The sequence below is a fragment of the Rousettus aegyptiacus genome, unplaced genomic scaffold (genome assembly GCF_014176215.1).
Source record: "Rousettus aegyptiacus isolate mRouAeg1 unplaced genomic scaffold, mRouAeg1.p scaffold_m13_p_4, whole genome shotgun sequence".
NCBI classification, from domain to species: Eukaryota; Metazoa; Chordata; class Mammalia; order Chiroptera; family Pteropodidae; genus Rousettus; species Rousettus aegyptiacus.
In genome coordinates, this window is record NW_023416307.1 from 11,703,792 (window position 1) to 11,718,144 (window position 14,353).

At 37.5% G+C, this 14,353-nt stretch overlaps 1 protein-coding gene across 6 annotated transcripts in view; it reads left to right on the forward strand.

Moving 5' to 3' along the window:
- The first annotated feature begins 1,247 nt into the window (after positions 1–1,247).
- Positions 1,248–14,353, forward strand: part of MRPL39 (mitochondrial ribosomal protein L39) — a 131,427-nt gene continuing 118,321 nt past the window's right edge. For all 6 annotated transcript variants that reach the window (XR_004950309.1, XR_004950308.1, XR_004950306.1 and 3 more), the window contains exons 1-8: positions 1,248–1,380; positions 2,083–2,289; positions 4,069–4,208; positions 6,109–6,208; positions 7,151–7,218; positions 9,501–9,613; positions 11,313–11,378; positions 12,288–12,441. Coding sequence is in view for 2 of the 6 variants with exons in the window: in XM_036218506.1 (XP_036074399.1) it covers positions 1,317–1,380; positions 2,083–2,289; positions 4,069–4,208; positions 6,109–6,208; positions 7,151–7,218; positions 9,501–9,613; positions 11,313–11,378; positions 12,288–12,441 (912 nt within the window). In the remaining 4 variants the exon portion in view is untranslated. The remainder of the gene's footprint in view (positions 1,381–2,082; positions 2,290–4,068; positions 4,209–6,108; positions 6,209–7,150; positions 7,219–9,500; positions 9,614–11,312; positions 11,379–12,287; positions 12,442–14,353) is intronic.

The following is a 14,353-nucleotide window of genomic DNA, read 5'->3' on the forward strand; positions in this document are numbered from 1 at the left end:
AAATAGCATCTTAAATAAGAAGTAGCCTAAGAAAATGTAGAGTAGGTATAAGTCTAAGCTCGGCCTTCTCTGCTCAGTTGTTATGTACGTAAAATTCGGGCTAAGAAGGCAGAGCTATCTTGGCATGGGGTCTTCTTTTTTTTGATTTCTGTTTTAAAATAGACATACAACATTGTTTAGGTTCAACATAACAATCGAAGGTACATACTGTGAAACGATTACAATATGTCTAGTTACCATCCATCATCTCATGGAGTGATAACAAATTTTTCTTCCTTGTGATGAGAACTTTTAGGATTTACTCTCTTAGCAGCTTTCAAATATACAGAATAGATTGTTAATTATAGTTATCATGTTATATATTAAATCGCTGGTATGTATTTACCTTATAAATGGAAGTTTGTAATCTAAGGCCACTTTCACCCAATTCCTTTCTGGAGGGTCTTAGCCTGGCATTTGTTCCTTAGCCGGTACTTACCCCTGGTGGAAGCGGTGTGCCATTGCAAGACAAAGATCAGGGAAGGAAAAGGGCACGGGTTGAATTTGTACACTTAAACGCCTTAAGTCACTGCATCAAACAACTTTGAAGGAAAGCATTTCCATACTTCACCTGCAGAGTGCTTACTTCAACAGCAGTAAATCCTGGTACGACAAAGGAATTAGAAACCGCCCTGCAACTTCTTGCAAGGACATTCCGTTCGTTCATTCAACAAATATCTACTGAGTGTGTCCTGCAGTGTTCCGGGAGCTTTGGATATGTTAGTAACGAGACAACATAGCTAAATAAATGCCCGGCCGACCTGAAAACTCACCCTAGCAAAACCGAGAGTTAAGCCACCAGCTAGAAGATGTATTCGCCATGGCCAGCCGGGCTGACCACGTAAGCGACAAGAGTAAATAGAAGTAGTTAGTCTTTTCCCCATTTTTCTCCCCAGTACTCTTTGCGGGAAGCACGGGCTTCTTCGCTCAGCCCGCGGGGCTCGAATCCGCGGACAGAAGGCGAGGACACGGATAGGTCGCTGCGGGTCCAAAGGAGACGCCTGTTCCTTGCAGAGCCCCCGGGGTGGAGGACCCGCCGCGCAGTGGCCCAGCACCTCTCGGTCATTTAGCCTCTGCGCCCCTGGAACGCGCGCCCCAGCTCCAGACGCCAGACCTCAGACAGCTGACTTATCCTCAGCGAGGCGCGAACGCGCCCGGAGCCTCGGCCCCGGAACGGAACTGTCCTACGGAACCCGGGGTGCGCGCTCAGAGTTTCCGCGGGGAGGAAGACGACGGAGCACCTGAGCGCGGCGGTTCCTGCGGCCGCGACGGAGGCGATGGCAGTGGGGCTGTGGGGGCTGCGGCTCCTGCGAGCCGCCCCCGGTGGCGGGGCTGGCCGGAGTGAGTTTCAGCGGCCGTGAGGACGGGGAGCAAGGCTTAAAGGATGATGTCTGCCCACATAGGGCTGGAGGCGGGTCCTGGGGGTCCAGCGGGACTGAGGGCGGAGGGTACAGATCTCCCGGAGCAAGGGGGTCGGGGAGGGCGGGGTGCGGGGCCTCTGGAGGAGCCTGTACAGACCTGTATCCCATCGAGATCCTCGTACTTGTCAAATCTTCTGATTTGGGGTTCGTTAAATAAGCTCTGGATTTCTCGCTCTAGATAGTGGTAATTTTGGCGTGGGACCTCCAATCTCCTGCAGCTTCATTGTCCCCAAGACCTTATCGAAGTGACAACTTTGCCCACCTTCCCAATGACTGGTCTAGTTTTGACTCCACTTCCTGGTTAATTTTTGCTCCTATTGTAAAGTACAGATTGGACTATCACAGTGGAAATTAGTAGGAAATCCAGATCTGATGGTGAAAGAGCAAAGTTGAAGTAAAGGCGTGGATCTGGGCTGGCTGCGGTTTTCCTTCGTTGGCGTTTTAATGATTAATTAGAAAGTGGTTTAACTTCACCACTGAAAGTATTTTGACGAACAGTGTTTAAAATTCTGTTCCTTCCTATTCTTTCCTTGTCGGAGGACGGTGATGTGGGAGTAGAAGAGGGTGGGATCAGCACTCTGTTATTCATTTTTTCCGCGTTCTTATTGTAATTTTTACACAGAATTTATAGCAACATCAACAGCTTCTCAGCTGTCACCAACCGAACTGATAGAAATGCAGAATGATCTCTTTAATAAAGAGAAAGAGCGGCAGTTGTCACTAACTCCCCGAACTGAGAAGATTGAAGTTAAACACGTTGGGAAAACTGACCCTGGCACTTTGTTTGTGATGAATAAAAACATTTCAACTCCTTACAGTTGTGCCATGCGTAAGTAACCAATCAGGATACAGTTTTGACTCTTACCTAAGCTGTGTGGGAGAATAGGTGCAGAGGAGACAAGATGCTCTAATTGCTTTCAGAATGTCCCAGAAGTTCTCTTTTATCTGGCATCTTACTGTCTATTCACTGTTTAAGCTCTTGAGCATACTATGGATGTTGCAAGGTTGGTACTGTTATGCACAAGTCATGCTGGTATTTGTTTGAATCTGGCTAAATTTAGGTGCTATAAATTGTTTCTGGTGGAAGGCAGATCTGAAAGCACTGATTTTAGTAGCTTGTTCCTTTTAGACAGCATTCTGCTGTAATGGGAGCAGTGACCTTGAGGATCTGAAAGGATTTTGTAGAGGGTCTACCCTGGCCTCAGCTATTTTGGCCTTTTTCTTTCTAGTTCTTATAGCCTAACTTAAATTGTTTATCTGCTTACCTCTTGCCTCTGTGGTGTTTTTGTTTACGTGCATGTGTAGTAAATGTGTGAGTGGAAGTGTGCATGGGGTGAATATGATTGGCGTAAAAAAATTTTATTGTGTTCATATCTTAAGGGAGATACTGTGCACTGTGTGTGATTTGGTGTGGAAATGAAGGGAATAGGGCCTCTGTATTTTTATTTTTGATTTCTGATCAAAATGCTTGTATAGTAGCTTTGATAGAACTGATGATATTGAAATTTAGAAAGCCCCCTCCCCCAATAGATATACCCCCACATGCTAGTCGTGTATGACTAGCTGCATTGTTTTGGAAGACTCAGTAATGATTCCATTTACGTAGCAACTTTAGTTACCAGCTTATAAAGTGTACACTGTCAATGTTCATTTATTCTGGCATTTGAATTAGTATTTATGATAATTGTTTACTTATTTTTTATTTTTTGGCCTTTATTGACCCTCAGCTATATATAGGTGTTAGGATTGCAGAGGAGGATAAACAAAACCTCCGGCCCTTAAGGAGCTTTATTCTCATCACATGGAGAGATGAATGAAGCCTCTGAACCACCCTCAGCATGACCCCTGCCCTGAGACTTGCTTGACATTCAGTAAACATGTTGAGTACTAGTATATTTCAGGCTTTCAGGACTGGTGCTAGGCTCTGGGTATACGGATGAGTGAGCAAGAATAGACATGACCCTGCCTTTATGAAACTGATTTAATGGCTGATAATTTAGACCCTATAGTTTGACCACTTCTGTGAGTAGCTGTGTACTTGAAAGCCACCTACTTAGGGAAGTAAGAGACAGTTTGGGAGCAATACCCCAAACCCACCTAGAACAGATTTACTGTAGAAGTGTAGTGTATTTTCCTTTCTAAGTTGTGCGTGTGTATATCTAAATATATCCGTGATGTTGCTCTCTGAATATTTAAGTGTCGTTCTTAAAAAATTGTTTTAATAATTAGTAATTGACAAATTAATTTCAAACTAGACTTAGCCTTATTGAATTTTGTAAATGGTTTGGGTAATTTTGTTAATGATCAGCAATACATTGATCCTGAATATACCTGATCTCGGAAGCTAAGTGGGGTCCAGCCTGGAATACCAGGTGCTATAGGTGTTAAAAAAAAAAAGAGAGATTTTAACAATACATTGACTTTTTGGGGTTTTATTTTTTTTTAATGGTTACAGAGGTAATATGTAATACTTTTTTCTCCAAAAAGAAAGACAGCTTTCAGAATCTTGTATTTCTGTTGTTTTATTTCTTAAGATAGCACTTAAACATATAACTTTTCACTTTGGGTTTTGTTAGATTTTGACCCTCAATCTATTTTAAATTTCTAGATTTAGGCGAGTGGTACTGCAGGAAGTCCATTCTGGCTCTTGTGGATGGACAGCCATGGGACATGTATAAACCTTTGACCAAGTCCTGTGATATTAAATTTCTTACTTTCAAAGATCGTGATCCAGGAGAAGTTAATAAGGTATTTCTGTCTCCATATTCTCTCCCAATCCCTGGTTTTAAAATTTTTTTCTCCTGGATTTTGTTAAAATCTTTTTTCTGTAGAGTATGAAATGTGCAAATATAGCCAAGATCAAATATTATGCTGTACTAGCTTGTGTTTTACTTATTAGATTAGGCATTTTCACAGTTCAAAAAATACCAGTGGCATTCATGTATTTTGGCTTGAGGAAACGATATGGCATGTGTTTTACATTCATGTCTTTGACACTTATTCATCACCCTCTTTATTGCAGGTGATTTCATTCCTATTGCTACTGCTACTGCTGGAATTCAGCCTTTGAACATCTTCTCCAGATTATTTCAAGAACTTTTTCACTCTCTCTACCCACTCCTCCCCCCTTTAATACTAAAGTTTTCCTTAATGGTCCTATGGGTATTATTACATGACATTACTAAGGATCATGTCACTTCTAAAGAACTTGCCTATTTGATAACTGTTCATGTAACTTTCCAGGCCCTGTGAACCCAGCCTTAACTCCCACTGCATCTTTCCACTTCCTCTTTACTCTGGCCACACTAAAGGACTTGATCACTAATGGTTTATGCCGTGTTATCCTCCTTGCTTTTGTTGATGCTCTTCCTTGAACTCTGAGCATTTCCTTTCCTCTCTATTAAAATCCTGTTTGTCTTTTATAGTTCAATTAAAATGCCATCTGCTCTGAGGAAGGTTCTTAGTTTCTTCTTGTCAGAATTAATCCCTCTTTTCTCTAGAGCCTCACAATACTTTAATTTAAATTGTAGATACAATATTTAATTTTTAATATTTTAATTTTAATTTGATTCTGTGAAGATGGGGATCATGTTCCTTATTGGACCCAGTCCTTAATTTACGTACAGTAGATATTTAATAATATTTGTTGAAATACTTAAACAAGAAAACGATAGATATAATAGTAATAGCTAACATTGAGTATTATGTATTGACCACTGTCATAAGTGATTTTTAGGTATTAATATTTATTTAATCCTCAAAGTTACCAGTTTAGGAAATGGTAGAGCCTGGATTTGGACCTAGGTATTCCGACTCTGGAGTTCAACAGAGTTATAAACATCTACATAGGAAAGATGAAGAAGTGCATTTTGCTACTTACCTTCATAGCCTGGGCTTGTACTTATTTTTTGTGTATGTTATGTAGTTGTATAGAATACATTCTGGAGCAATCTGCCACACACAACCAAATGAACCCACTCTTATAGCTCTCAGATGTGGAGAGTAGCTTATGAATGTTAAGTGCCCAGTTATAGTAGTGCCAGTATGAACATAAGATGGTCAGGTATGTGAAGAACTTGTGTATCTATTTACAACTACGATAAGGTTGTTGTGTGGATACCCATATCAGGCACGAGCGTGGATCAAAATGTACTAGTAAAATGAAAGCCTGGTTAATAGTGAAGTTGCTTCACTGTACATGTAATTAACTTGAGTGATGTAGGTGATGTTAGATATAGAATAAGTCATAAATAATTCTTAAAAGTTGAGTTTCTCCTCCATTATATATATTTAAAAACAGGTATATAGTAATATATTTATTTTACTTTAGCACAAGTTTGTTAACAAGTTAACTTTATCCTGGGTTAAAAATAAAGTTACTACCAGATAGTAAAGCTATGTATTGGTTGATAAACATTAGAGTGTCTGATATCTTGCATAGAAACATTGCTGACAGTACGAAATTGGTGTTTCATTCTTTTCTGGTTTTTGCTTAGTATAGTGTCATGGCCTGATGGAAACTATTGCTACGTGTTGAAGGTGGACAGATACTTGAATACTATTCCCTAAGTCAAAAACCTAAATTTTAATGTTGAATAAACTTCATTGAATCTTATACTGTATGTTTGTGTCCATTTTATTTTTCTAGGCTTATTGGCGTTCTTGTGCCATGATGATGGGCTGTGTAATAGAGAGGGCATTCAAAGATGAGTATGTGGTCAGTTTGATCAGAGCTCCAGAAGTTCCTGGTAATGTACATGTATAAATATAAATATCCTTTTTGTAATCTTTGAATATTTTGGGATATATTTTTGATGTATAGAGTTCATTTCTAATTTTATATAATATAAATGACCATCATACATACATTCCATTTATTATGGGTAACAAAGTCCATCCTATTTAATTATTAGAGGTCAAACATTAATGTAATAAAATTAGAGGAGAATGTTTCTCTTGAATGTCAAGTTCATGTAATTACATTGTCTCAGTGTTTATTTCTTACCACTTTAAGCATTTATTTCTAAATTAAATGGAAAATGGGAGCAGGAAATGGGAATATAAATAAACTTATGGAGAAAGCCACACTTAGGTAGCACAACATCATCAGAAATGACTATGACTCTGGAGAGGGACATCATTTTGGGGAGATGGAAGAGTTCATACTTTTTGCAATTTAGCTAAAACTAGGATTTTGCAGTAGTATGTGTAATAGGATCACATTTGTATTTTAAAAATGTAGAAGTATATACAACTAAAAATATTTGAAAAAATGAGTGATTCTAAGAAGAACAAGACAAAAATAAAAGTATGCAGGTGATATTTAAAAAATTCTACATTTCATGTCCATTTATTCATTTATCTCCTTATTAAATATCTTGTTCTTTGAAAATTTTTATATCTGGTGACTATTTGAAATCTCTGTAGTGATAATATTTCTGAAGAAAACTTGAATGTTTCAAAAATACTGGTGATTCGTGGTTAATAATAGGTGAATTAAGTTTTTGGATGGGGTTAAGGTGGTAGAACTCTGGCAGGCAGCTGGGATAATGACAACAGTTTTATAATTTGTAGAGTTGGAAGAGATTGCTTAACACTTCATTTTATGGTATAATACTCAGTTGTTGCAAATTGATAATTTTCTACACTGACAGATTTAACTTTGCCTTTTATTTTGGTTGGATTTACAGTAATTGCAGGAGCCTTCTGCTATGATGTTGTTTTGGATAAGAGACTTGATGAGTGGATGCCATCAAAAGTAAGTATACTATTTGGAGCAGTGGTCCTCAACCTTTCTGGCATCGGGGAGCTGTGCTCCTATGAGAATCTAATGCCTGATGATCTGAGGTGGAGCTGAGGCGGTGATGCTGGAGCTGGGGAGTGGCTGCAGCCAGGGGTTGGGGCCCCTGCTTTGGAGTATTTTAGAGACAGTGCTTTTCTTTGTTAGAATTATTCCTATGTTAGTATTGTTGAGTTGAGGATACTTAAAGGAATGAAACTGTCTGTCTGTTTGCCAATCTATATTTTTTGTTGCTTTTCCAGTGTATTTAAGAAAAGCATATGAATGAAAGTACTCATAAAAGCCTGGTCAGTTGTATGAAAGCTTTATGTCCTGTTCGACCTTTTCTTAAAATGCTTTCTTCCTTGTACTGTTCCTTCTGTTCCTTAAGATAGCAGTTTTCAAGATGCTCAGAACATAAAATATAGAAGCTTAACTATCTTGGCTGATGTGGGGGACATGAGCATGGAGCCTTAAACTTGCATTCCCAGAGCACAATTTGAAAACTGTTGTCCTAAACTCATACACTAAGATCCTCCTATACACAAGGGTCACATTGAGAGCGGGGAGCGAATTAAAGACTCCGACTTGGACAAAGCTAACCCAGATAGCAACAAACTAGACTCTTTGTGAATGGTCTGTACTCTAATGAGGGTGCTCCTGGTTGGTCGGGGGCTTGAGTAGCAGCGGGCCTCCCTTAAGAAAGACGATGTAGATAAGATGCTCTGTAGGTATAGGGTGCTGACGACTTTCAAAAGTCAAGCCTAGAGACTTAGTTATGATTGGGGAGAGTATGAAAATGCCTAATTCTTAATTAAGCAAAACTATGTCTTACAGATTGGAAGTCTAGAGACCAGAAATGGGGAGATGGTATAGCATACCATTTTATCAATTCTACCTTGTCTATTTTTTTCACACTTTAATATCTCTGGAAACAAATGTGCTTTACCATAGTTGGTATCTTATAATTGATAGTGTTTTCCCTTGGTGGTACATCTTAGATTTAGTGAAAACTGTAGTTCCTAAAAGCAAGAGTTTTGGAGTCAGGACAGATTTAAATTCTGGCTTTGGAAGTTATTTCTTTTATAATCCTGCTGATATACTTAATGTCAACAGGGAGAGAGGAGTAAACAGGAAGGAAGAAAGAGAGAAAGTGAGAGAGAGAGGAAGTGAAGAGAGAGATGGGGAGGAAAGCCTAGGAAGGACTTGGAACTGTTTATGATCTCTGGATTCACATCGACTTAACTTCTTCCTTTCTAAGTATGCTCCCAGATTTAAAAAGAGTTTCTTTTTTGGAGTAGTTAGGTAAAAACTCATGAGATCAAGATTCAGCTCTCATTATTTGTGAAACATGCTGCCTCCTCTTCCTTTTTTTATAGATAAAACTTTAAAAAGAAATGCACTAGCTAATTGCAGGCTTCATGGGGTTAGGTGCACAGTTTAGAGAAAGTAAGGGAGAGTTATAGTCAACTAACAGCTATATTAAACTGTGAATGTAGAAATACAGTGTTATCCCTTCAATAATAGAGAAGAGTCATTCATTTCATGTAAAAAGAAATCTAACAGGAAGTTTATGGAAAGAATTTTATTACAAAAATTATTTGCATAATAGTGATCTATCTTTTCTGTATTGATGACTTATAGTATGAAAACTCAACTATAGTTTTTATTAAAAATCTCATAAACATCGGTAGTGTGTATTATTAAAGAATTGTTTTAATTGTGTAAAACTGACATTTTCATTAAACAGAAAGTTATCATATTGGAAATATGCTATATTTTGGACAGAGCCAATGATGACATTACATTTCCTAATGAAACTTTCTGAATCATATAAACAGTAACTTTTCCCCCATGCATCTAAAAAACTTAGTTTTACAAATTAGTATAAACAGATTTTTGTATCTTACTATTTATTAGCATTTCTACTTGTTGCATTGTTTTCATAAATATTTATAAGGTTGTATAATTTGAAATGTTTATTATAAATTTTTTTGTAGGACTATCTTTAATAATTATTAATACAGACTGATATCTAATTACAAATAATTTGCAAGTTTTATGGAGTTGGGAAAAATTTCTAACCTTACATTTTATGGTCCAAATATTTAATTTTACAAACTAATAACTTTCCTAACAAATTCGATTTGCTTTTTGTTTTAGTTGGATTTAGAATATTACTCATACAATTTGTCTTATTTGCCTTATGTAGAAATATTTTTAAGTCAATTGTTAAAAAAGTTAATACTTTCATTTTTAAGGAGAACCTACGTTCCTTCACAAAGGATGCTCGTGCTTTAATTTATAAAGATCTTCCATTTGAAACTCTGGAAGTCGATGCAAAAGTGGCATTAGAAATATTTCAACACAATAAGTAAGTGCTGACTTCCTTTAAAACAAGATTAACCTTCCCAAGTTATTTATATGCAGTGAAGAAAATCGAGCTCTTAGGAATTTTTATATTTGCTGTTTGAAGGACACAGTTTTATTTTTAGCTCTAAGATCTCTTTTTCTGTACCAGCCTGTTTACTTTTGTTCATCTCATTAATTATTTCACAGAGGAAAGACCCCCCCTCTCCAGTTTGATAATTTTCCCACTTTATCTCTGTGTTTCTTTGGCCATTCCTTCTTTTTATATCAACATAATCTTATATTTTCTTTTTCTCTTCCATTGTGAAATAATAACATATTAAGTAATTATTATTTTGTCCATTGGCAGCCTTTCCCCTCCATCCTTGCACTCTTTAAACAAAAGGGTAAGATAGAAAGTGCCCGCCTTTTGAAGGGAGCTAACGGCTGAAGTAAATGTTTACACAGCTAGGTTTTAGTCTTCTGCAAAAGAATTATTCATTTGATAGATTTTATTTGTCAACATTTTAAATCCTGGCTTCTCGTTTCCCTTTCTCAGAAAACAACCAGTTCACTTTCTTCCACTAGTTGTAAGACCATAAACTAAATTTTAATATTGATCTAATTGAAATTGGAACTAGTTAGAAAGAGAATCTGCTCTGAAAAAAAATAGTATAGATTCTGTCCAGGAGACAGGAGCATCTCTTAGAGGTGAGTCAGGAGGTACTCATTCAAGGGAATGGTCTCCTTTGGTAATGCTTGGGAGGCCCTGGCAGCGGAGGTGTGGCAGTAAGTGGATGTTTTTGCATAAACCAATGTTTCCCAGCCTTGTCACACACACATAATATTTGTTTAGCACCTTGGGGCGAATAGACAAGACTCTTGATAGTAAGTGGTAAAGGCATGATTTGAACCTGGGCTGTGTGGTTCCACCTCTGCTATTAACTATACTGACAAAATGGGGTAGATTTGAGAAGCATTTAGGCAGAACCGCGACATGGCTTGGTAATGAAATGGATGTAGGGAGTGTGATGGGAGAAGCAGAAATCAAGGAAATCTTCCAGGTTTTTCACTTGGAAAATGGGCGGTTGGCTGTGTCATTTACTAAGCTAGAAAAATAAGAACTTAGTTGTCTTATTTGTAAGCTAGGAATAAGAATAAGTTTGTGGGAAAAGAGGGGGCAACTTTTTGCTTAGTTTTGAGAATTTGGGAGTTTAAGGTGCTTGTGGAACACCCTAGTGGACGTCCAGAAGGGTCCTGGATGTATAGTTTGGGGCTCAGAAGAGCTGTGTGGATTAGAAGCAGAGGTGTGGAAGATATAAATGTATAGGTGGTTATTAAAGCTGTGCAAATCCAGGAGCTAGCCCAGCAAGGGTGCTTAAGACTGAAAAGAAGGTCTAGGACAGAACCCTTGAAGGACAGAGAAAGAGAAGAGCGGCCAGAGAATTCATAAGCATTTTGAGAAGTGGAGGTGCACGGTGGTAAGAAAACGAGGACCTGAAAGCGCCCATTAGGTTGGCGCCTAGGAGGCTGCTGTCGCGTTGGTGGCATCAGTCTCATGGAATCGTGAGGCTGTGTGTGGCCACATGGAGGGAGGTGGGACGTGCACGGGGCTGAGGAAGAGGAGGCGCCAAATGTGAACCTAAAGAGGAAGAGGAGGGAGGTTTTGTAAAACACCTTTTTGTATGTTTATAATTATATTTTTTTTCTTTGTTGCTTTTTAGGTATAAAATAGATTACATAGAAGAGAAGGCATCTCAGAACCCTGAGAGAATAGTTAAGCTGCACAGGTAAGTGAAAGTAAAAAAAACATTGGCTGTTATGCTAATTTATAGTAAGGTTTAGCTTTATTGTTGTCTGAATGTAGTATACAACTGTAAAGGATGAATTTGTACCTTTTTTGTTATTAACCTTATTTTCTATTGCCTTGTTTGTTGTTTTAATGTGGTAATTGGAAGCTTTAAATTGTCTTCTGGAACAGTTGTGGTTTCTGTTCCTCATTTTATTGTTATTTTTATTTCTGCATTTAAAATGTGGAAAACCATTGTTTAAAAATGTAATTTTTAAGAGATAATTTTGAAATTGAGCAGAATATTTAGATTAGGAATTGCACATGATAATTCACGTGTATACAGAAGTGTGAATTCTGACTAATTAGTTACTACTTATATTACATATAAGTAAATTAAACCAGAATGTGCTTGCTGACTCAGGGGATGAGAGAAGTAAGACTGTTTTATGCAAAATTGACTTCATGGCCTGTAACTGTTTATTCAGCCTCATGTTTTCTTGATTTACACTTGAATTTTTTTCCTCTAGAAAGTTGCTCTTTGTTTTTGGACATAATTTTCCCTATATACTGACTTCTAAACTCTATTAAAATGAGTTCTTGTAAAGTTGGAGGTTATCGGTTTTAGACACTGAATCTACTTGATAACAATGTTTTCAGTGATCTTAAAAAATCTTTAAAATTATATCAGTGCTAATGAAGAAAAAAGTTCACTTTAATTTTCAAAGTTTTAACCTCTTCACTTAAGCCTGTTTTGTCAAAGACTGTTAGAGACTGAATCCAGCCACTTAGAATGTTCCTGATTAGGGACATAGCAGTAGAGAGACTTAATAGATTCCCCTCCTCCCCCAATGTATTGAAAGTCATTTGATTTTGAGGTTTTATTTGTTTGTTTTTAAAATCAAATCAGATTTGGTGACTTCATCGACGTGAGTGAGGGCCCTCTTATTCCAAGAACGGGTATTTGTTTCCAGTATGAAGTGTCAGCAGTTCACAACCTTCAAGCCACCCAGTCGAGTCTTGTACGAAGATTCCAGGGTCTCTCTTTACCTGTTCACTTAAGAGTAAGTAAAGCTTAAAGTTTCAACTCATCCAGTTTGGGTGTGGGTGTGATTCTGATCTTGATTTTATACCAATTTGAAGGACATACATTTCCGTTTTTATTAAGTTGCATGACACTAATATTTTGTAAAGTTGGGTTTATGATTTAAAAACAGTTTTCCCAAGAGTGTAAACAGATAATTAATTCATAAAAGAAACGTTAAATCCAGATAGCATTTTTCGGTTTTCAAATTAGTATAGGGAATGGTGCATTGAGGAGTTTTGGAGTGCACTTTGGTGAGACCTTCTGGAATGCCCTTTGCCTTTTTGGCATGCTCTTCTATTCATGATCCAAAGACTATCATTTTCTATATTGCTCTCACCTTTGCTAATCCTTTTTAAAATTAAATTTGATTTTGAGATAATTATAGATTCCTATGCTGTTATAGGAAATCATACAGAGAGATCTCAAGTACCTTTACCCGGTTTCCCCAATGATAGCATCTTGCAGAACTGCAGTGCAATGTCACAACCAGAGTATGGACACTGATGGTGTGCAGATGCAGAAGAGTTCCTTCACAAGGATCCCTCGTGTTGGCCTTTGTAGCCACGCCCGCTCCCCTCCGCCCCTCCCCTACCTCTTTGCTTCTGGCGACTACTAATCTGTTCTCCATTTCTACAATTTTGTCATTTCGAGAATGTTACATGAATGGGATCATATAGTATCTAATCTTATGGGATCGGCTTTTTTCACTTAGCGTAATTCTTTGGATGTTCATCCAAGTTGTCGTGTGTATCAGTATATCAATAGTTCATTCCTTTTTATTGCTGAGTAGTACTCCTTGGTGTGGGGTGTGGGTGGACCACACTTTGTTTAACCATTCACCCCTTACAGGGTTGTTTTTAGCTTTTTGGCTATTATGAATAAAGCTGCTGTGAATATTTGTGTACAGGTTTTTGTGAATATATGTTTTCATTGCTCTGGGATAAATGCCCAGAAAACTACCAAACTGAGTTTCAGAGTGGCTGCACCATTTTACATTCCTACAAGCAATGTGTGAGTAATCAGTTTTTCAGATCCTTGCCAGCATTTGATATTGTCTCTGCTTTTTATTTTAGCCATTCCCATCAGTTGGTAGTGATTTCTCATTGTTGTTTTAATTTGCATTTCCCTATTGGCTAATTGTGTTGAACATCTTTTCATGTGCTTATTTGCCATATGTATATATTTTTTTGGTGAAATGTCTATGAATATCTTTGGCCATGTTCTAATTGGATTGTTTACTTTTTTATTGTTGAGTTTTGAGAATTTTAAAAATATGTATTCTAGATACTAGTCCTTTGTTAGCTATGTAGTTTGCAAATATTTTCTCTTTGTCTGTAATTTGTCATTTCATCCTATGAACAGGCTTTTGCAGATCAGAAGTTTTTAATTTTTATGAACTCCAATTTATCAGCTTTTCCCTTTGTGGATCGCACTTTGGATGTCAATTCTAAGAATTCTTTGCCTCAGCATAGATCCAAAAGATTTTCTCCTGTTCTTTTTCCTAAAAATTTTATAGTTTTATATTTAAATCTGTGGTCCATTTTGCGTTAAACCTTGTATAAGGTGTGAGATTTAGGTTGAGGTTCATGTTTTCTTGCCTAGAGACATCAGATTGCCCTAGCACCATTTGTTGAAAAGGCTATCATTCTCCATTGAACTGCTTTTCACTGTTGTTAAAAATTGGAAGGCAGATTCGTGTGGGTCTATACCTGGGTTCCTATTCTGTCTCTATTCTGTTCCATTAATCTGTGTCTATCTCTCTGCCAGTATCACAGTCTTGATTACTGTAGCTATAAATAGGTCTCGAAATCAGGTAGAATAATTCCACCCATGTTACTCTTTCTAAAAATTGTTTCAACTATTCTATGTCCTTTGCCTTTTCATTTAAT